A 20,944-nucleotide genomic window follows, 5' to 3' on the forward strand; every position below is an offset into this window, starting at 1 on the left:
GGAGTTAGAAACCAAAGTTACAGTAATACTAACTTTTAGACTAATTTTTTTCAGATTGTTTATTAGTCTCTTAAATCATATAGAAAGCAAAAAGTGGAGTTACAAACTGAAGTGTCAATAGTAGTATCCTTTATAATTGCCCATGTGTTTACCTTTATTGAGATCTGCATTTCTTCATACGGTTTTCTAGTATTCTTTTCATTTCAACCTGTAAAGTACTTCTACATTTCTTGTAGGGGAGGACTGGTGGTAATGAACTTCTTCATCTTTTGTTTATCTGGGAATGTCTTAATTTCTCTCTCACTTTTAGAGGACATTTTTACTGAATGCTGGATTTTAGTTGACAGTTATTTTTTTCGGTATTTTGAATATATCAACCTACCGTCTTCTAACCTCCAAAGTTTCTGATGTGAAATCTGCTGATAATCTTATTGAGGATCCCTTGCATATGATGATTCACTTCTCTTTTGCTGCTTTCAAGATTCTCTCTTTGTCTTTAAATATTTTCATTATCATGTATCTCAGTATGAATCTCTTTGAGTTCATCCTACTTAGAGTTCTTTGACCTTCTTGGATGTTTATATTCATGTCCTTCATCAAATTTGAGACATTTTCAGCCATTATTTCTTCAAATAATTTCTTTGCCTGTTTAGTCTCCTTCTGGCATTCCCCAAATGCATATGTTGGTTTTTTTGGTGGTGTCCCGTAGGTCCCTTTTTCTCTGTTTACTTTTCCTGTTTTTTTCTTTGTGGCCCTCAGTCTTTATAATTTCAGTTGCCCTATCTTCATGCTCACTAACTTATTCTTCTGCTTGCTCATATCTGCCTTTGAATCCCTGTGGTGAATTTTTCATTTTTGTTACTGTATTTTTCAGCTCCACAGTTTTTTTAGGTTTTATATTTCTATAGGTATCCCCATTTTGTTCAAACATTGTTTTCTTTACTTTTTCCATATCTTTCTTTAATTATTTGAGCATCTTCAAGATGTTTATTTAGTCTTTGTTTAGTGGGTTTGTCCTCTGGTCTTTCTCCAGGATGGTTACTCTTGGTTGATTTTTTTCCTTTGAATTGGCCATACTTTCCTATTTCTTTGTATCCCTTTTAATTTTTGTTGTTGAGTATCGGATGCTTGAATCTAATAATGTGGTAAATCTGAAAATCAGCTTCTCTGTCTTCCTCAGGGTTTGCTGTAGGTGTTTTGTTTTGTTTTGTGCTTTGGTTGTGGGCTGTCTCTGTGCTAAGAATCACCCTGAAGTATAAACTTAAGCTCCTCTCAGGTCCTTTCTGAGCTTGCGCCCTTTCCTGAATATATGTGGTGGCTTTCTGAATTCCCCTGTTCCTGGTTATTTAATGTCTGGCTCCCAAAAAGGGAAAAAGAGAAAAATAAAGGGAGAGAATAAAAAGGCACTAGCCCTTTAGATCCCCTTCAGCGTGAGGGAGAGGGAATTACTCATTGAGGGTGGGGGTGGGGTGCAGCAGTTGGCTGCCTGCCTCTGTGTCAGCACCTCGGTGATCAGAATCAGCAGTCAGCTGTCAGACACAGATCCTTGATATTTGGATGACAGGATCCTTATACCACCTTGGCTCCTGCAGGCTGTTGCTCAAACTAATGCACAGCTCCCTGGCATAGGGCTGAGGGATGGAGGAGGGTAGAATTTTTTTAAACTAAGAGCTAAAATTGACTGAAATTAACCAAAATTTACAGTACAAGCCTTCCACTGGAAGTTTCAAGCCTTGAAATTCTCCAGAGTTCTAAAATAGTTATATCAGACAGATTCTGCTAGTACATTTCTTGTCTAGGTAGAGAGACGGATTCTTGGTGCATCTTACGTAGCCTCCATCTTCCCAGAATCTTTTCTTTTTTCTTTTTAAAGATTGGCACCTGAGCTAACATCTGTTGCTGATCTTTTTTTTCTTCTTCTTCCCAAACCGCCCCCCCCCGCCCCCGGTACATAGCTGTGTATTCTAGTTGTGAATACCTCTGGTTGTGCTATGTGGGATGCCGCCTCAGCATGGCCTGATGAGTGGTGCCATGTCCGTGCTGAGGATCCGAACTGGTGAAACCCTGGGCTGCCGAAGTGGAGCGTGCGAACTTGACCACTTGGCCATGGGGCCGGCTCCCAGAATCTTCTCATAACTTTACAAAAAGAGTTTCATTATAGTTTAGAAGAGTTGTTATCTTTCTCTCCTTGATTTTCAGGAACTACAGAACAATAAGTTCATCATAACTCAAATACCTTTGAGGCCTTTTATTTAGCTTTCAATTCTAGATAGCAAGCACTTAAAGGAGGAACTCTTGTTTCTGATACCTTTTTTTTCCTCCTAAGAAGAAAACTAAATGCTTCCAACTGGAAGAGGGTGAAGTGGAAAGAGAGAGACCACTTAAGGAGGCGTATGCCTTCATTACTACTAAGGTATTGGTAGTGAGAATGCAGATACATGGATTCATTTGAGTCTGTGAAGGAGGTAAAAAGGAGATGTCTTGAGATGTGGGGGTTGACAGAATAGGGTTCACTAAAGGTAACTGGATTGATGTTGGTATATTTACTGAATTATAGAACACAGAAGCAAAAACTTTGTAGGGAAAGTTAATTAAGTGTGAGATGCCTGTGGAGTAGACAAACACAACAATTTAGAATTTACAAACCATTTTCATACCTAGGATTTTTTTTTTTTTTTGAGGAAGATTAACCCTGAGCTAACATCTGCTGCCAATCCTCCTCTTTTTGCTAAAGAAGACTGGCCCTGAGCTAATATCCGTGCCCATCTTCCTCTACTTTCTATGTGGGATGCCTACCACAGCATGGCTTGCCAAGTGGTGCCATGTCTGCACCCGGGATCTGAACTGGCGAACCCCGGGCTGCCGAAGCAGAATGTGTGCACTTAACTGCTGTGCCACCGGCATTTTAAGTAATAGTGTACTGGTTCCCTGTTAACTCCAGTAGGTCCTATGGCATGCATAGGCCAAAAGGATAATGGGAGGCACAATAAACTTTAATAGATCTAGGTGGTAAAGTGCTGGAACGGTTTTTGAATAAAAATTACATAAGCACATGGAGGGCATGAGGGGGAATTAGAATTAAGTGCAGCACTGTGAAAAATACTCAAATGTTATGATTAGTTGTGTGTTAAATACGTCTGGGATTCGGGTGACCACAGTTTGGTCTGTGTCAGGAGAATATGTCTGCTAAAAGTGGTGACAGAATCTAAACCTTATGTATACTGTACAGCATGGGGAAATGATAGTTTCACTGTCCCCTGTGCTGTGTGTATTCTTTTGGAAATATGTACAACTCAGAGTGACACTTTTAAGAGAGACAATGGCTCTGCGGTGCAATGAATAGTGCATTGGACTTCTAAGAGAGACAATAATTAGAGTATGTTAAAGAGTAACGATTGGAATAGTGAGGGGTTAATATGAAAAAATTAGAAAACACAATACAAATCTGTTTTGTTTAGTCCAGAAAATTTAAGGGGAAACTTAGATCATAGTTTTGGTGCTTAAAAGAGACTTTTTGTTATTATCTGATTCAGTTGTCTTATTTTGCAGATAAGAATATGGAGTTTCAGGGAGGCTGATATGACATTCCCTGAGTCATAGCTCATGGCAGACCAGTGTCTAGAACTCAAGTATGTGGTTAGGAAATTGAATGTATCATAAGCATATTTTATTTATAGAAGCAGGGCTGGGACTAGACTAGGATGAGGCAAGCAAGTTGCCTAGGGTACAAAATTGAAGGAGGCACACACTCTCAGGTGCAGACTCTGCACTTCCAAGATCCATATTTATCAAAGTAATATGTAAACGTGGTTTAAAGTGTCATATAGTGCCTTTACTTCAGATTATCCTGTAATCTTGTATTTTTCTCATTATGGGATTCTTACCCATCTTGTTTCATTAGTAAGAGTGTTTAACAATTAAAATTACTTGACAGGATAGTAGGGTTTAAAACACTGAATGGAATAAGATCATCTTATAAATTGCCTTGTCTTTTTGCGTTACTTATAGCATATTGAAGTACTTATTTGGGGATTTTTTTCCCCCTTCATTGTTTACTGAGAGAGCTGTAGCCCAACCAAACTTCCGGAGTTAGTCACTTGGGTATTGTCACTCTGCTGATTTTTATCAGAAACAGGAAATTGTCAAGTTATGTGTTAAACTACAGCAGATTCTAAAATTGCATTTGTATTAACATGAGAGATTTCCCTTTAGAATTTCTTTCTATCACTAACTGGTTCCTTACTTTATCCTCAGAATATGACAATGGCTTGCCCAAAATGGTCATGTTTATCATGACCTATATACATAGCAAACAGTGCCCTTCCTCAAGTTTACGTATCATACACAATGTGGTTGACAAAAGGATTTGATAAACTTAGTGGCATTAATATATAGATACACCTAATGAATTTGTGAAAATAGATTGGGGAAGAACATGTTTTTAGGTGTTTGGCCTGATGTTATTCTATATTTACATTAGCAATTCTCTAAAGGTTTCTTAAGTGGACCTTTTAGGGAATCTTCAAGGCCAAAATGGTTTTCATTCTACTGGGATGTAAATTTCCATTTTCACTCTGGAGCTTCCAGAGGCTGCACGAAATGCAGTGATACTTTATAATAAGATGTCAGCATTTGCAAAATATGTAAAACTCAGTGAATTTCTATTGCGTGATGATACACAATCATACGTGAGTGAAAATAGGTCCATTTAAAGTATAAAACCAATGAATGTTTTCTGCTGTCTATTTATTTTAGTTTACATACAGTAAGGTTCACACTTTTTGGAGTTTGAGATTTGGCACAGTTATATAATAACTATTACAATCTAAATACAGAACAGTTGCTTCACCCCCTCTCAAGAAAAAAAGATTCCCTCATGCTTTGTAATCAAACTCTCCCCCTGCCAGTAACTTGTGAAAACCACTGATCTGTTCTCTCTCCCTATAGTTTTGCCTTTTCCAGAATGTCATTTAAAGCCTTTTGAATCTGCTCAGTAGGTTTCTGGGTCATATGATAAGTGTATGTTTAACTTTATAAGAAGCTGCCAAACTGTTACCTATAGTGGCTGTAATTTGCATTCCCACAAGCAAAGTATGAGTTGCAGTTGCTCTGCATCTTTGGCACCTGGTACTGTCAGTTTGTGTGTTTCCTTCTTTGTCTCTCTCTCTCTCTTTTTCTCCCTCCCTGTCTCCTCCTACCCCTTTCTTCTCCATCTTCAATAGCTGTGTAGTGATATTATTTTGAGGTTTTAATTTGCATTTCTGTAATGATTAATGATGTTGAGGATCTTTTCTTGTGTTTATATGCCATCCATATAGCTTCTTTGGTGAAATATCTGTACAAATATTCTGTCCATTTAAAATATTAAATATTTAAATATTAAATGTTAAATATTTAAATATTTTTGTCCCATGACTTTGTTGGGTGCAGCCTGAGATGGCTCTCCCTGGACTGAAATCACATGCCAGTGGCCCCACTGGCTTTGGACTGGAAGTCATCTGGCATTTGAAATCCAGGTGATGTTTTTCTCTTTTGAAACGGAGGAGGCAGCCTTAATGATCTCTGAATTGCCTTTGGGGTCCTTCCTCCCTTGTCTTGAAGAATATGTCAAGTTCACAACTGAATAGTTCTATGGTCCCAACCTGTAAAATCTAAGAAGGCTGACAATCTTCCTTCATTACTTCCTGTCTCCTTCTGCTTAAAACTATTTCCTGCTGGGGTGACTTATTAAGTCTGATGTTCAAAGCCGTACTAATCTGTTTCTCAAAGAGTTCCTTGGCCGTACCCTTAGTTTTCTGTTCTGAACATGCTTTCTCTTTTGCAAAATGTATAGGCTGAGAATTTTCCCAACTTTTAAATTTAAATTAAGTTTCTGCTTCCCTTTTGATTAACAGTTCTATCTTTAAGTTATTTCTCTTCTTATATTTTACTGTAAGCATTCAAAAACAGCTAAACCACACATTTAATACTTTGCTTAGAAATAGCTTCAGCCAGATATCCAGTTTCATCTTCACAAATTCTACCTTGAACAAAACACTAGGACACGAACACAATTCTGCCAAATTCTTTGCCATTTTATAGCAAGGAAAACCTTTCCTCCAGTTTCCAATAACATGTTCCTCATTTCTGTCTGAGACTTCGTCAGCATGGCTTTTACCATCCGTATTTCAACCAACATTCTGTTCATGACGACTTAGGTATTCTCTATCAAGATTGAAGCTTTCTCTACAGCTCTCCTCTTCTCCTTCTGAGCCCTCAGGAGAAATTGCCCTAAATAGTCCCTTCACGGCAGTGTAGACTTTTTCTAGCATGCACCTCCAGACTTCCAGCCTCTGCTCATTCTCCAGTTCAAAAGCTGCTTCTAAAATTTTTAGGTATTTGTTACAATGTCATCTCTACTTTTTTGTGTGTGTGTGTGTGAGGAAAATTAACCCTGAGCTAACATCTGCCGCCAGTCCTCCTCTTTTTGCTGAGGAAGACTGGCCCTGAGCTAACATCCGTGCCCACCTTCCTCTACTTTCTATGTGGGATGCCTATCACAGCATGGCTGGCCAAGCAGTGCCATGTCTGCACCTGGGATCCGAACCGGCGAACCCCGGGCCACCGAAACACAACATGTGCACTTAACTGCTGTGCCCCCAGGCCTGCCCCCAGTCACCCCTAATTCTTGATACCAATTTTCTGTCTTGGTATATGTTTGAGCTGCTATAACAAAATTTCACAGACTGAGTGCTTATAAATAGCAGGAATTTATTGCTTACAGTTCTGGAAGCTGGAAGTCTGAGATTAGGGTGCCAGCGTGGTTGGGTGAAGTCCCTCCTCTGTGTTGCAGGCTTCTTGTATCCTCATGTAGTGGAAAGGGCTAGAGAGTTCTGTGGGATCTCTTTTATAAGAGCACTAATCCCATTCATGAGAGCTTCAACCTTATGACCTAATCACCTCCCAAAGGCCATGTACCTCCTAATATTATCACCTTAGCATGATGGGGGGCAGAGAGACAATGACACAAACATTCAGACTATTGCAATAGTATTCTCTTATTATATTTTTAATGTCTTTGGGTCTATCATGATCTCTTTCATTTCAGACATTGGTAATTTGTTTTGGTCATTTTTGCTAGAGAACTATAAATTTTCTTGATCTTTTCAAGGAACATCTTTTGGTTTTAATGGTTATTTTCTTATGTTCTATTTCGATCTTACTGATTTCTGGTCTTATCTTTATTATGGCCTTGTATTGGGTTTAATGCACTCTTTGTCTAGTTTCTTAAGGTGGAAGCTTTCATTATTGATTTGACACCTTTCTTCTTTTCTAACATTTTATTAATAGCATTTTAATGCTACAGATGTCCATCTAAGCACTGCTTTAGTCGCATCCAACAAATTTTTTTGTTGTTGTTTTTTGTTTTTTTTGAGGCAGATTAGCCCTGAGCTAACGTCTGCTGCCAATCCTCCTCTTTTTGCTAAGGAAGACTGGCCCTGAGCTACCATCCATGCCCATCTTCCTCTACTTTCTGTGTGGGACACGTGCCAGAGCATGGCTTGCCAAGCAGTGCCATGTCCACACCCGGGATCTGAACCGGCGAACCCCAGGCCGCTGAAGCGGAAAGTGCACGCTTAACCACTGTACCACCGGGCCAGCCCCCCAACAAATTTTTATTTATTGTGTTTTCATTTTCATTTAGTTCAAAATATTTTCTAATTTCCCTTGAGAAGACTCTTGAACACATGAATTGTTTAGAAGTATGTTGTTTAATTTTCAAATACTTAGAGATTTTCCAGTTGTATTTCTGTTACTGACTTCTAGTTTAATTTCATCATGGGAAGATCAAATCACTGGGGGTCAAAATAGGCAGTTCAGATGCTATAAAGGAAATCCAACACTTGATGTAAGGCAGGAATTGGACACTGGTTGGAAAGACTCCTGGGGGTTCAGGTGTGCCAGGTACAAGGACACAGAGAAAAAAGGACAGGAAGCTAGTTCCTGAAAGCAAAAGTAGGGGCCAAGAGCATCCGAGTGCAGATGTTGTGAGTGTAGTTGGAAACATAGAGCTGAAGCCTTTGTTGGAGAATATAGAATATTGACAGTCTTTACAACCAGACCTCTGGGCTGGATCAAAGTACAGTGGAGTCACTTCATATTTAATTCATGTAATTTGAACTAGCCTTGGCTAAAGGAGAGCAAGAGAGAAATGGCTGTTAAAATACTGCAGATGTTTTACCCATCATTCTAATCTGACCATCTGCTCTAGAGTAAGCATGAGATGGGAAGCATTGCTTGTTTTCTCAGTTAGCCTCAATTGCTGTCACTCTTGTAATATAAGCATGCCATTTCACTGTGTTTCTTGTGTTTGAAGATACATAGTTTTCCTTACTATCTGGACCCTAAATGCAAGTTAGCTCTTTCATCTGGTACTTAATTGAAGAAATGGTCATCAAAGGAAAGTTAAATTATAAATGTTTTTTGTTTTTATGTTCTAATTGTTTATATTCTAATTGTGATCCTACTATAAAGCAGATTTAGTTTTTACCTGCTTACTTCTCTCATATTTCTTTTTCTCTCATACCTTCCCTGTGTTTCCTCATCCTTACTTTGTATTCTGGATGCCACTTCCTATAGCTAGCTTTCAGTTGTTTTTCTCTCTTTTTATAGTACATTAAAAAAAAGTTAAGTAATACACACCTATTGTAAAGTATTCACACTACATATATCTATGGAGTAGGGAGTTGAAAGTCTTACCAGTTTTATCACTTACTGAAGCTACCACTGTTTACGGTTTGATGTATATTCTCCCAGAACTTTTTAGTGTGTATACAAATGTATGTAATAGGAACTTTTTCCAAAATAGAATCATAATAAACATATTGTTTTGGGAGTTGCATTTTTTCTTAATAATTCTTGGACATTTTACCATGACAATACTCATAATTTAGACACTCTTGGTATACATTTCATTCCTAATTTTTCATAATTATTAGCAGTGCTGTAGGAAACATTTTTATACACATGACTTTGGGTAGTTGCATCATTTTTTACTGTAGTATGTAGATTGCTTGTTAAAAGAAATGTGCATTTAAAATTTTGACAGTTATTGCCAATTATTCTTCCAAAATTTTATACCTGAAATATACGATAACCAAGTTAAAAAGACAAATGACAAAATGGAAAAATTTGCAATTTATATCAAAGACAAAGGACAAACATTCCTACTGTGTGAAGAGCTTCTAGAAATTGAAAAAGGAAAGCCACACCTTAGGAAAATGGGCAAAAGATACAAACAAGTAGTCCACACAGAAAAACAAATGCAAAAGTCCCTTAAATTTGGGAAAAGGTACTCAATCTCACTGAATAGAGAAATAAAATACAAACTGCTCTGAAATCCATTTCTTACTTATTGAACTGGCAGAAATCCAAAAGATTGACAACATAGTTTATTGGCAAGGCTGTGAGGAAATAATCACTCTCTTATATTGTTGAGAATACAAAAGGATAAAAAGCCTTTAGATAGGAAATTTAGCAATATCTTCCAAAATTCTCTAAACCTTAAGCTTCAACTCAGCATTCTTACTTCTGTGACTCTAAGCCAAAGGTAGACTAACAGAGAAACAAAGGGACGTATCTACGAGACTCTTCACTGAAGCACTGTTTCATAGCAGAAGACTGGAAACAGTTCGTTGTCCATCAGTAAGAACTCGTCAAGGAAACTGTGATACTTCGATAACGATGAAATCCTGTGCAGTAGTTAGAACTAGCAGTTATATTAGAAAAGAACTCTCAAATACTGCTATGGAATGATCTTCAGGATATGTTGTTATACTAAAAAAGGAAGGTTCAGACAGTATGCGTAGTGTACCCCCCCCCCCCGGGTGTGTATATGTGTTTTGTTGTGAGGGGACATGAAAATTAGCCTTTTCAATTTACATATGCCTTATATATTCAAAAAGAAATAAAAAGCTAAACTAAAACAAATAAAAAATGGTTATCCTATGGAGAGGGAGAGAAAAGAGAGAGAAGGTGAATATGGAAGCAGGCATCTTTGAATGTGCCTTGTTTGATAGTTTCACTTTCAGAACTGTCTAAATGTTTCATGTAATTATGAAATAAAATTAAATTTAAAAAGGGAAAAATAGAGTAATCTCCAAAAAATGGAGACAAATGAATTTAGCTGTATAGCTAGTTGCTGTCATAACCACACAGAAGCATATATTCTGCCTTTCTTGTAGGGCTTGTATATTAGGAGAATTAAATACTAGTTAATGAAACAGTGTTCTTCTTTCTAGAACAATCACATTTTCTCCTACGCCTCCACAGTTCTGCTGAAACTTTGATTTTGGCCTTTAAGACGTATTTCACACTTCTTACCTCCAGAACTGTATGATAATAAATGTGTGTTGTTTTAAGTCACTAAGTTTGTGGTAATTTGTTAAAGCAGCATTAGGTGCTGATGTCATTTGCTGTACAGAAGTTTAAACTTTTCATTTTATAGTTTCTAACACTGGGATTGTGGTAATAAAAGACTGCCTTGCATCAAGAATAGGAAAATATTGGGCCAGCCCCATGGCTGAGGGTTAAGTTTGAGCACTCCACTTCAGCGGCCCAAGGTTTCACCAGTTTGGATCCCGGGCATGGACCTAGCACCACTCCTCAGGCCGTGCTGAGGCGTGTCCCGCATAGCACAACCAAAAGGACCTACACGTAGAATATACAACTGTTTACTAGGGGGCTTCGGGGAGAAGAAGGGGAAAAAAAAAGATTGGCAACAGATGTTAGCTCAGGTGCCAATCTTTAAAAAAAAAGAATAGGAAAATATTATTTATATTTTATTTTTTGTTTTGCTTTTTTCTCTTTATTTTATTTTAATTAAACTTTTAGTTTTGAGATAATTGTAGATCCACATGCAGTTATAAGAAATCTTACAGCTTACTGAGAGATCCAGTGTGTCTTTTACTTTTTCCCTCAGAGGTAACATCTGGCAAAAGTGTAGTATAACAACCAGGATATTAATGTTGATACAGTTCAGATACAGAGCATTTCCATTACCATAAGAATCCCTCATGTTACCCTTTTATAACCACACCCACTTCCCTCCCACTCTCACCCCCTCTTTAACCCCAGGCAACTATGAATCTGTTTACCACTTCTGTAATTTTATCATTTCAAGAATGTCATATAAATCGAATTATACCTCTGGGATTGGCTTTTTTTTTTCCACTCTGCGTAATTCCCTGGAGATATATCCAGGTTATTGCATGTATCAATCATTTTTTACCTTTTTATTACTGAATAGGAGTCTATGGTATGGATGTACCAGTTTGTTTAACCATTCGGCTGTTGAAGGACATTGGGTGGTTTACAGTTTTTGACTATTACAGATAAACTTGCTGTAAACATTCATGTAAAATTTCTTGTGTGAACATAAGTCTTCATTTCTCTGGGATAAATGCCCAGGAGTACAACTGCTGGGTTGTATGGGTGTCACATGTTTAGTTTTACGAGAAACTGCTAAACTATTTTCCAGAGTATTTGCGCCATTTTACATTCTTGTCAGCAACGTGTGAGTGATCCAGTTTCAACATATCCTTATCAGTTTTTGATATTGTTACTGTTTAGCCATTCTGATGGGTGTGTAGTGATATCTCAATGTGGTTTTAATTTGCATTTTCTTAATAGCTACTGATGTTGAACCTCTTTTAATTCGCTTGTTTGCCAACTGTGTGTGTTTTTTTTAGTGAATGTCTCTTCATGTCTTTTACTCGTTTTCTAATTGGTTTTGTTTTTGTACTGTTGAGTTTTTCCTTTTATGGATCTTGGTTTTGGCATCAAGTCTAAGAACTGCCTAGCTCTGCATCCTGAAGATTTTCTCCTATGTATTTTTCTAAAAGTTTCATAATTTTACATTTAAGGTTCTCATCCATTTTGAGTTAGTGTCTGTATAAGGTGTGAGATTAGGTCATTGTGCATTTGCCGATACCATATAATGTTGACTAATGTAGCTGCATAATGTTTTCCCTCACTTTATTCTAACTTTTAAAAATTGTTTTAGCTATTCTGGTTATCTTACCTTTCCATATACATTATGGAATAATGTCTATATATAGACAAAAACATTTTGCTGGGATTTTGATAGGAATTATGTAAAGCTGATAATCTATTTGGGAAAAATTTATATCTTTACTATTTTGTCTTTGATTCCATAAACACTTTTATTTAGATCTTCTTTGATTTCTTTCATCTGCATTTTGTAATTTTCAACGTATAGTCTTCTTCACATTTGGTTAGATTTACCCCTTTTTTATCCTTTTTTATTTGAGTGATTATAAATGGCATTGTATTTTTAATTTTGGCGTCCATGTGTTCATTGCTAATATGTAAAAATACAGTTGATTTTTGCAGGTTGCTTGTGTCTTGCAGCCTTGCTGAATTCACTTACTAGTACTAGGCGGGTTTTTTTGTAGCTTCGTTGGAATCTTCTATGTAGTCAGTCATGTCATCTGCAAATAAGGAGAGTTTTATTCCTTTCTGATCTATATGCTGTTTATATCTTTCTTTTGCCTTACTGAACTGACTAAAACTTGTAACATTGTGTTGAATAAGAGTGGTGAGAGTGGATATCTTTGCCTTGTCCTTGATATTGGAATGCATCTGTCTCTTACTGTTAAAATATGATGTTACCTGTAGGTATTTTTTTAGATGTTATTTATCAAGTTGAGAAAGTTCCCCTGTCTATTCCTGTTTTTCTGAGAGAGTTTATCATGGGTGTTGAATTTTGTCAAATGCTTTTTCTGCATCAAGTAATATGTTCATACAATTTTTCTTAGCTTGTTAATGTGGTGGATTATACTGATTAATTTTTGAATATTGAACCAGCTTTGCATCCCTGGGAAAAAACCCCACTTGGTCATGGAGTATTAATTCTTTTTACATATTGCTGAATTCTATTTGCTGATATTTTGTTAAGCATTTTTGCATCTATATTCATGAGGGATATTGGTTAGTAATTTTCTCTTTTTGTACTGTCTTTGTTTAGTTTTGACATCAGGATAATACTAACTTCAAAGATAAATTGGGAAGTATTTCCCCCTCTCTATTTTCTTGAAGAGATTATGTAGAATTGGTGTTAATTCTTTAAATAATTGGTGGAATTCTTCAGCAAAGCTCTCTGGACCTGGAGATTTCTTTTTTGGGGTGGAGTTTTTAAATTACAAATATAACTTCCTGAATGTTATAGGGCTATTCAAATGATCTATTTCATGTTGAGTGTGTTGTGGTAATTTGTATTTTTTGAAGAATTGATCTGTTTCCTCCAAGTTGCAGAATTTGTGTGTGTAGAGTTGTTAGTAGCATTCTCTTATTATCCTTTTGATGTCTGCAGGGACTGTAGCATATCTTCTATTTCATTTTTAATATTGTTTATTTGTGTGTTTTCTCTTTTTTTCTTGCTAGAGGTTTGTCAATTTTATTGATCTGTTCAGAGAACCAGCTGTTTTTTTCATGATTTTTCTCTGTTTTCAGTTTCATTGATTTCTGCTTTTATCTTTATCATTTCTTTCCTTTTGCTGTAGGGTTATGTTCCTTTTTTTCCCCTCTAGGTTCTTGAGTTAGGATCTTAGATTACTGGTTTAAGACTTCTAATTAAATGCCTTTAGTGCTGTAACTCTCTCTCAGTGCTGCTTAGCTGTGTCCCACAAATTTTGATAGGTTATATTTTCATTTTCATTTTGGTGTAATATTTGATTTTCCTTGAGACTTCCTCTTTGACCCATGGATTAGAAGTATGTTCCAAATATTTGGAGATTTTCCTGTTATCTTTCTATTATTGACTTCTAGTTTGATTCTTTTGTATTCAGAGAACATATTGTATGACTTCAGTTCTTTTAAATTTGTTGAGGTTTGTTTTATGGCCCAGGATATGGTCTATCTTGGTATTTGTTCCATGGACACTTGAACAGCATGTGTATTTTGCTGTTGTTTGAGTGGATTGTTCAGTAAATGTTGGTTAGATCCTCTTGGTTGAATGTGTTGCTGATTTCTTTTATCTCCTTGCTGATTTTCTGTTTGGCTGATGGGTAGAAGTCCCAGATCCTTAATTGGCCCTTACTTATACCACCAGGTAGAGATGTTGAGGTGCCTTATTATAGCCTCTTGAGAGTAGGAAGTATAGCTTTCCTACTTGGTCTTTGCAGGAATGGATGGGGTCATTTTTTTCTGTAGTGTTTGACTGGAGTAGAGTGTTTAGTGTCTAAAAGTTTCCTGTCTTTCTAGGCTGTGCCTTTTTTGATCCATTGTCTGAAGAGCACTGGGTTTTGTTTGTTTTGTTTTGTTTTGTCTGTGCCTATTGGTATGTCTAGGTTGCCAATCTTCAGCTCAAAGTCTAGAATATATCAGACAAAAATAAGACTTCAGGATATGTCAGGCAAAAATAAAACTTAGGGGGTTCACCAGTATGTCATTCCTTGGGTCCCGAGGTCCTAGCTTATTTGCTGCCTTCTCTTTACCTTTCAAAGTTTTCTAATGTTTGTTTTATATATAACGTCCAGGTTTTTAGTAGTACTTACTTGGATGAATAGGGAAAAGTACAACTACTCCCTCTTCCTGGAAGTAAAAGTCCTCTAATTTACTTTTGTATGTAGTGTGAGGTAGGACTGACTATGTTTTTCCCAAATAGACAGCTTTAGGCCTAGTGTCAGTTATTGAATAAGTCATTCTTCTCCAGTGATTTGAAATATCACCCCTGCTATAGATGGAATTCTCATATATTTGCATGTTTATACACACAGAGTAGAAGTTAACTGACTTGTCTGAGTAACTAAATGCCTCCATTTCTGTTATCAAACAGTACAACCTGATGATACCCTTGACATTTGAGTTGAATCTGCTTACCAAGAGTTAGACGTACTGTTTCTTTCAGTTGTGCTTCATACTATAATTTGATATATTATATAAAACAAACAAAAATAGTGCTAAACAAGTTGTTTTGTGAAAACTAAGTTGATTGTTTTGGAAAGACTTATCAAAGGAGGTCACTTTAAAAAATTACTTGCTTTTGAAGTAGGTCTGGGTGAGACCACTGTAAATGTTTGAGGGGGAAGATACACGAAAATCCATTTTTTATTAAGTGCTTTGAAGTACTCCATCTACTTTAAAAAGCCAAAACTAGAACTCCCAGCTGGTACATTAGAGAAGAGGTTTCTAAAGCCCCCTGTATGTGGGTGTATCTATTTTTAGACCTCAATCTATATTCTACTAGTCTCTTTCACTCTGCACCAATATCATATTACTTTAAATTGCCTTAATGTTGCATTTTGGTACTGATAGGGTACTTTTGCCTCTACAGTCTTGTGCCACATAATGACGTTTTGGTCAGTGACGGACAGCATCATTCTCCAGCTGGTGACAAGAGGCTGCAGTGGTTCTCTAGGCCTCACATCTGTCCATGACAAAATATAGAGACAGTCTTTTACTGTGTTTCTGAAGAGCCAGTCAGCTTTTCCCTGAAGTTTCTAGCGTAGTTTTCCTTGCATCCTATTGGCCTTTAGTGGGTTGATGTGGACAAACCTAGCAAGGGAGAGGTTGTCATGATTGGCTTAGATAAGTGTTCTCAATCCTAGCTGTACAATAGCTTTTAAAAACACTGATGCCTGCGTGACGCTCGAGACTGATTAGAGTCTCTGAAATAGGGGCCCAAGCTCCTGTATTTTTTTTAAAGTTCCATAGTGATTCTCATATGCATAAAGGCCTTTTTGATTAACCCAAATTCACCTTTGAAGCTAGAGTCAATCTCCCAAGTTGCATGGCTAAAAGAATAGCGAAGTGGTAACTAGAAGGATAATTGGGATCTTATTAGGAAGAGAAAATGAATGCTGGGTGTACAACCTACAGTGTCATTATACCAACTCTTATTTTTTCCAAAATATTATTTGCCGGTTTTATATGTTTACTTTTCTAGATAAATTTTAAAATCATTTTGTCAAGTTTCAAGATAGATTTCATTGAGATCTAGGATTAAATTTCATTAAATTTGTAGATTAATTATGGGGAAGTTCCCACAGGGAAGGAATCAGAGTCAGTGCCCAAGTATCCCTGGAAAAATCTCTTTGCTTTCCAGCGTCTCAGAAATCTGTCACTTGTAATCTTTTACATCATGTGCTGTTAATTATTTAGACTTAGTTATAAGTTTTTATTTGGAAATAATTTCAAACAAAGATAAGTTACAAGAATACAAGTTAATTTTCTGGTTTCTCTCGGTTCATTATTGTTTGTTGAATACGACATCATCCTCTTTTTTAGCTTATTAGTTATTTTGCTGCTGTACATACTTGAGTCTATTTCAGAAGAATGTGTGGTAGGTTTTGAGGCCTTGCAGTGCCCCCCAAAAAGTATCTATCTTGTAGCTACAAAAGTGTCTACACTTGATTGCTAGTTGATGTTGAATTCTCTTCCCTGAGAACATTGAAGAACTCCTTCATTGTTGAGAAAAGAGAATGCTATTCATTATCCAAAATCAAAAGCTGAATATATTGGTTTGCTAAGCCTAGGGAAGCTGTTTATGTAAAATAATCTCTCTGAAGAAAGCAGAGAGCTGACCTCAGTTCAGGAATGAGTTAGGTTTGTAATTTTCCTTTCTTTGTTCTGAAAGTTTGTATAAATTGGAATGTTTGTTCCTTTAATTTTAATAGGACTTACCTGTAAAACCATCTGGCCCTGGTGTTTTTGTTATGGGAAGATATCTTAATGACTGATTCGATTTTATTACTTGTGTTATTTTTATTTTTCTAGAAATTTGTACATTTTACTTGTTTTCAGAGTTATTGATAAAATTGTTTATAATATTGCCATGTCTTTTGAATGCTTGCAGCATCTAGAATTATTACTCCCTTTTCATTTTTTTTTAATATATCCTTTTTTTCCCCTTCTTTTTTTGGTGAGGAAGATTGGCCCTGAGCTAACATCTGTTGCCAATCTTCCTCTTTTTTCTCCTGAAAGCCCCTGTACATAGTTGTATATCCTGGTTGTAGGTCATTCTGGTTCTGCTATGTGTGGTACCACCACAGCATGGCCTGGTGAGCAGTATGTAGGTCCGTGTCCAGGATCTGAGCTGGTGAACCCTGGGCTGCCAGAGCGGAGTGTGTGCATTTAACCTCTTGGCCATGGGGCCAACCGTTCCTTTTCATTTCTGATATTTGGGTGTGCTTTTTCCTTTTTTCATTATCAGTCTTGCCAGAACTGTGTCCATTTTGTTAGTCATAACAGAACTAACTTTTTGTTTTGTTGAGCCTTTATATCTGTTTTCTGTTTCATTAAATTCTACTTTTATTTGTATTGTTTCCTTTTTCTACTTTTCTTATATTCATCTATCTACTTTTCTCATTGCTTAAGACGGATGCTGAGTTCATCAATTTATTGTTAGCTTTTCTTATTTTTCTGAAGAACTATTTACAACTAAGAATCTCCCTCTATATACTCCTTTTACTGCATCCCACAAGGTTGGCTGTATAGTCTTTTTATTATTTTACTTCTGAGTATTTTCAAAATTGTTATGACTTCTTCTTTGTCTCATGAGTTTTTAGAAGTTTCCAAACATGAAGTTTTTAAAAAGTTATCTTTTTGTTGTGGTTGTCAGAGAATATGGTTGTAGGATACTAAGTACATGAAAGTTGTTGAGACTTTCTTTATGCTGTAGCATTTGATCAATTTTTGTATATATTCTGTTTGTATTCTTCTGTTTGGAAGTAATATTTGGATATGTTTGTTAGATCAAACTTAATGGTCGTGATGTCAGTTCTTCTCTTACCTTACTAAATTTTTTGTCTCCGTGATTTATTATTGAGATAAATATGTCAAAAATTGTCCTCTGTGACGATGGATTTGTCAGTTTTTCCTTGTGGTTCCATCAGTCCATTTTGGAGCTATGTTAATGGATACATAGAAATTTAGCTGTTATGTATATTAAATAAAATTTTTTATCATTGTATGGCCAACTTTATAACTACTATTGATTTTGCCTTAACGTCCTTTTGTGTGTTATTCATATAGTTATACCAGTTTTGTTTTGATTAGAATTTACCTGGTGTATTTTTTTTCATATTTTTACTTTCAACCCTTCAGTGCTCTTAGATTTTTAGGTGTGTCTCTTTTGAAAAGTAGACTACTACTACTTAAACCTTATAAAAAATATTTTCTATGTGGTTACAGTGCTGAAGCTGCTGAAAGATGGCAGAAGAAGTGGTGCTAGTAGCCAAATTCGATTATGTGGCCCAACAAGAACAAGAGCTGGACATTAAGAAGAATGAGAAATTGTGGCTTCTGGATGATTCTAAGTCCTGGTGGCGAGTTCGAAATTCCATGAATAAAATGGGTTTTGTGCCTTCTAACTATGTGGAAAGGAAAAACAGCGCTCGGAAAGCATCTATTGTAAAAAACCTAAAGGATACCTTAGGTAAGTTATTTTTGTATTAACACAACAACAGTGATACTTTTTTTTAAATGGATGTCAGAGCTTGGTTCTTTGTACAGAATTTTGGTGGCAGGCAGCGGAATTGACTAGAAAAGGTCAAGAGTGGAATTTCAGCTAGGCAAGGTAAGTTTGGCTCATAGCAGGTGTTCAAGTTAGGAGACAAGTGAAGGTCAAAAGTGTTAGTGGGCAGTTTCTGTAAATCTACCTGGTGGATCTGGCCAGAGTTCAAGGGTCAAGCTACAGTGGTGCTAACAGGCAGAACTGACCTGATCTTTCAGCAGGGGCTCCGTGAACCACGGGTGCCTGTTGGAGTTTAGGCAAATTCTGCATCTAACTGAGACAGAGATAAATGAGTGAGATGCAGAATTGCCTCCTTGGCGTTAAGACAACGTATTTTGTATGGCACATTGCCGTATTTTAACATCTAATGGCTCATATTTTGAACTTCACTTTTAAAAACAAACCATCATTTTATTCTTACATTTGAAACATGAGTTTTAAATTGTGGATCTTCAAGGTAGATTAGCATCTACAAAGCTGTTCTATTTTGTTTCTCTTTTTTCCCTTTCTTTCTTCTTCTAAACTGTAAAGTTTGTTTGTTTTTACTGGTCCTCTGTTAGGGCCAGAGATAGTAGAATCTGCCTCGGATGGGGCTTGGCTGAGCTGAGAGGAAGGAAGTATGTACAGATGAGGACTGGCCTCTCTTTTTCCCCTTTTAATTAAACTCTCCTTGGCTGACAGGAAGGAATTGGGTGGGACAGAATTTCAATTTTGGCATTCAGGCAAGCGTGCTGTTACTTAATAGTTCTTTTTATATATGTAGAAGAGAAAGTAAGATTTCTCTTTGCACAGGTAGTTTGGGAATAATGTGGCGTGATTGACAAATAATGAAATATTATTGACAAACTGCTTTATATTAGCTTTTGTTTCCTATTCAACATTATTGTTATTCTAGACTGGAATGTTCTTTCAATTATCAGCAATAGAAGACAAATCTTTTATGTTGTTAACCATTTGTAAGACAGCAAAAACTAAAATACAGTACAATTTAAAGTAAGATATAAAATATTGGAATATCAGTTTCTGAGCTAAAAACATTTCCAGTATTCTAAAGGTAATTTAATGAATGGAGTTATTAGTCAGAATTTTCACCATGACATTTAACTGCTGTATCTGAGGTTACCTTTTTATGAAATTTTAAGGTTTTGCAAATAGGATCATTATTATTAGTTTTTAATATTAGTGTTTAAATGGAAGACAAATCAGGATGAGATTTTCCTTGAATAGCTGAAGAGACCAGAGGTAGATCCAGGAATACTTCTGATTTTGTACATACTGGACATTTATTTAAAGCATGTTGATTAGAGGTATTGGGGAAAATTAAGGTAATTTCTGTAAAGAAAGTATGCCTCATAGTGATGAAGGCACAGAAAAGACTAGGGCCACATCTAGAGAGAATTTTTTGTTCTTTTTTAAAAGGATGTTGGTATCCTCAGACTAGAGCAAATGTGACAGTAATTAACAAAAGATAGTGAAAAAAACTATTACAGAGCAAAGAGGAAAAATATCCCAGTTCCAGATATTATTGCGTATAAAAAGCCAAAGTTAGATGCAATTATTATTTTTTTCGTACTCCTGGAACCCTTCCATACTATTTTCTGATACTATTGAGACAATTTTAGCAAGATTTTGTATCTATTTAAGTCCTAGGATATCTCTGTTAACTTTATTACTATATTACAATTACTGCTACCTGTATTCCAGGGTACTTGGAAACATTCTATTTTAAGTTAGCCTATATAATGATAGAAATCCAGCTTTTGCGTCAGATAGCCTCCCCTCCTTTCTCAGAATTTCTGAACCCCTTTTTAGTAACTTAAATGTCCCATGTAATTAATGAATCTGTTTTACAGTGATTGTGCTGGTGGAGACATTGTTTGAAAGTTAAGAAAGAAAAGGAGAAAACAAAGGAAAGCATGAAGACATGAATATATTTTCAACAATATTCAGTAGTTGAATATTGTTGGAAATATATATGTACCTTGAAGTTTCTTCCAAAATAGGTCTGAATAATTGGTCACATTTGTAGCCATCGTGATATACTTGTTTTATAGGTTCTTTTATAGTTCAGGGGGAGAAAGTTTTGGAAAGAGAGAGCCCTCAAAAACTTTCTCTTGCCTGGGTGTTGGCCAAGTCACGTGGGCTGAGTGTGGGGAGTTTGAGTGTTGCCGATCAGGCCAGGAGCTCACTGAGAATTGAGCTGTGTTAACAAACTGACAAAGGAGAACACAGGACTTTTATTCAAAGTGGATTGGTTAAACGTCTTTAAAGACTTTTTCAGTACGTTAATCTGTTTGTTAAATCCATAGTTTAGTTTAGTTTTTTAATTAGATTTTTCACTTTTGTGAATTTAAGGGCAAACTGTACGGAGAGAGCCTGGTGGGTTTATATAAGCTGATGCTTTATGTTGTTTATGAAACATAAGCTAAA

At 36.3% G+C, this 20,944-nt stretch overlaps 1 protein-coding gene across 10 annotated transcripts in view; it reads left to right on the forward strand.

Annotated features, from left to right (window-relative positions):
- Positions 1–20,944, forward strand: part of NCK1 (NCK adaptor protein 1) — a 73,082-nt gene that overhangs the window by 28,259 nt on the left and 23,879 nt on the right. For all 10 annotated transcript variants that reach the window (XM_014851961.3, XM_044754178.2, XM_044754179.2 and 7 more), the window contains one exon: positions 18,193–18,436. In XM_014851961.3, the coding sequence (XP_014707447.1) occupies positions 18,211–18,436 (226 nt within the window). In that variant the 5' untranslated portion in view covers positions 18,193–18,210. The remainder of the gene's footprint in view (positions 1–18,192; positions 18,437–20,944) is intronic.

The sequence above is a fragment of the Equus asinus genome, chromosome 21 (assembly GCF_041296235.1).
Source record: "Equus asinus isolate D_3611 breed Donkey chromosome 21, EquAss-T2T_v2, whole genome shotgun sequence".
NCBI lineage: Eukaryota > Metazoa > Chordata > Mammalia > Perissodactyla > Equidae > Equus > Equus asinus.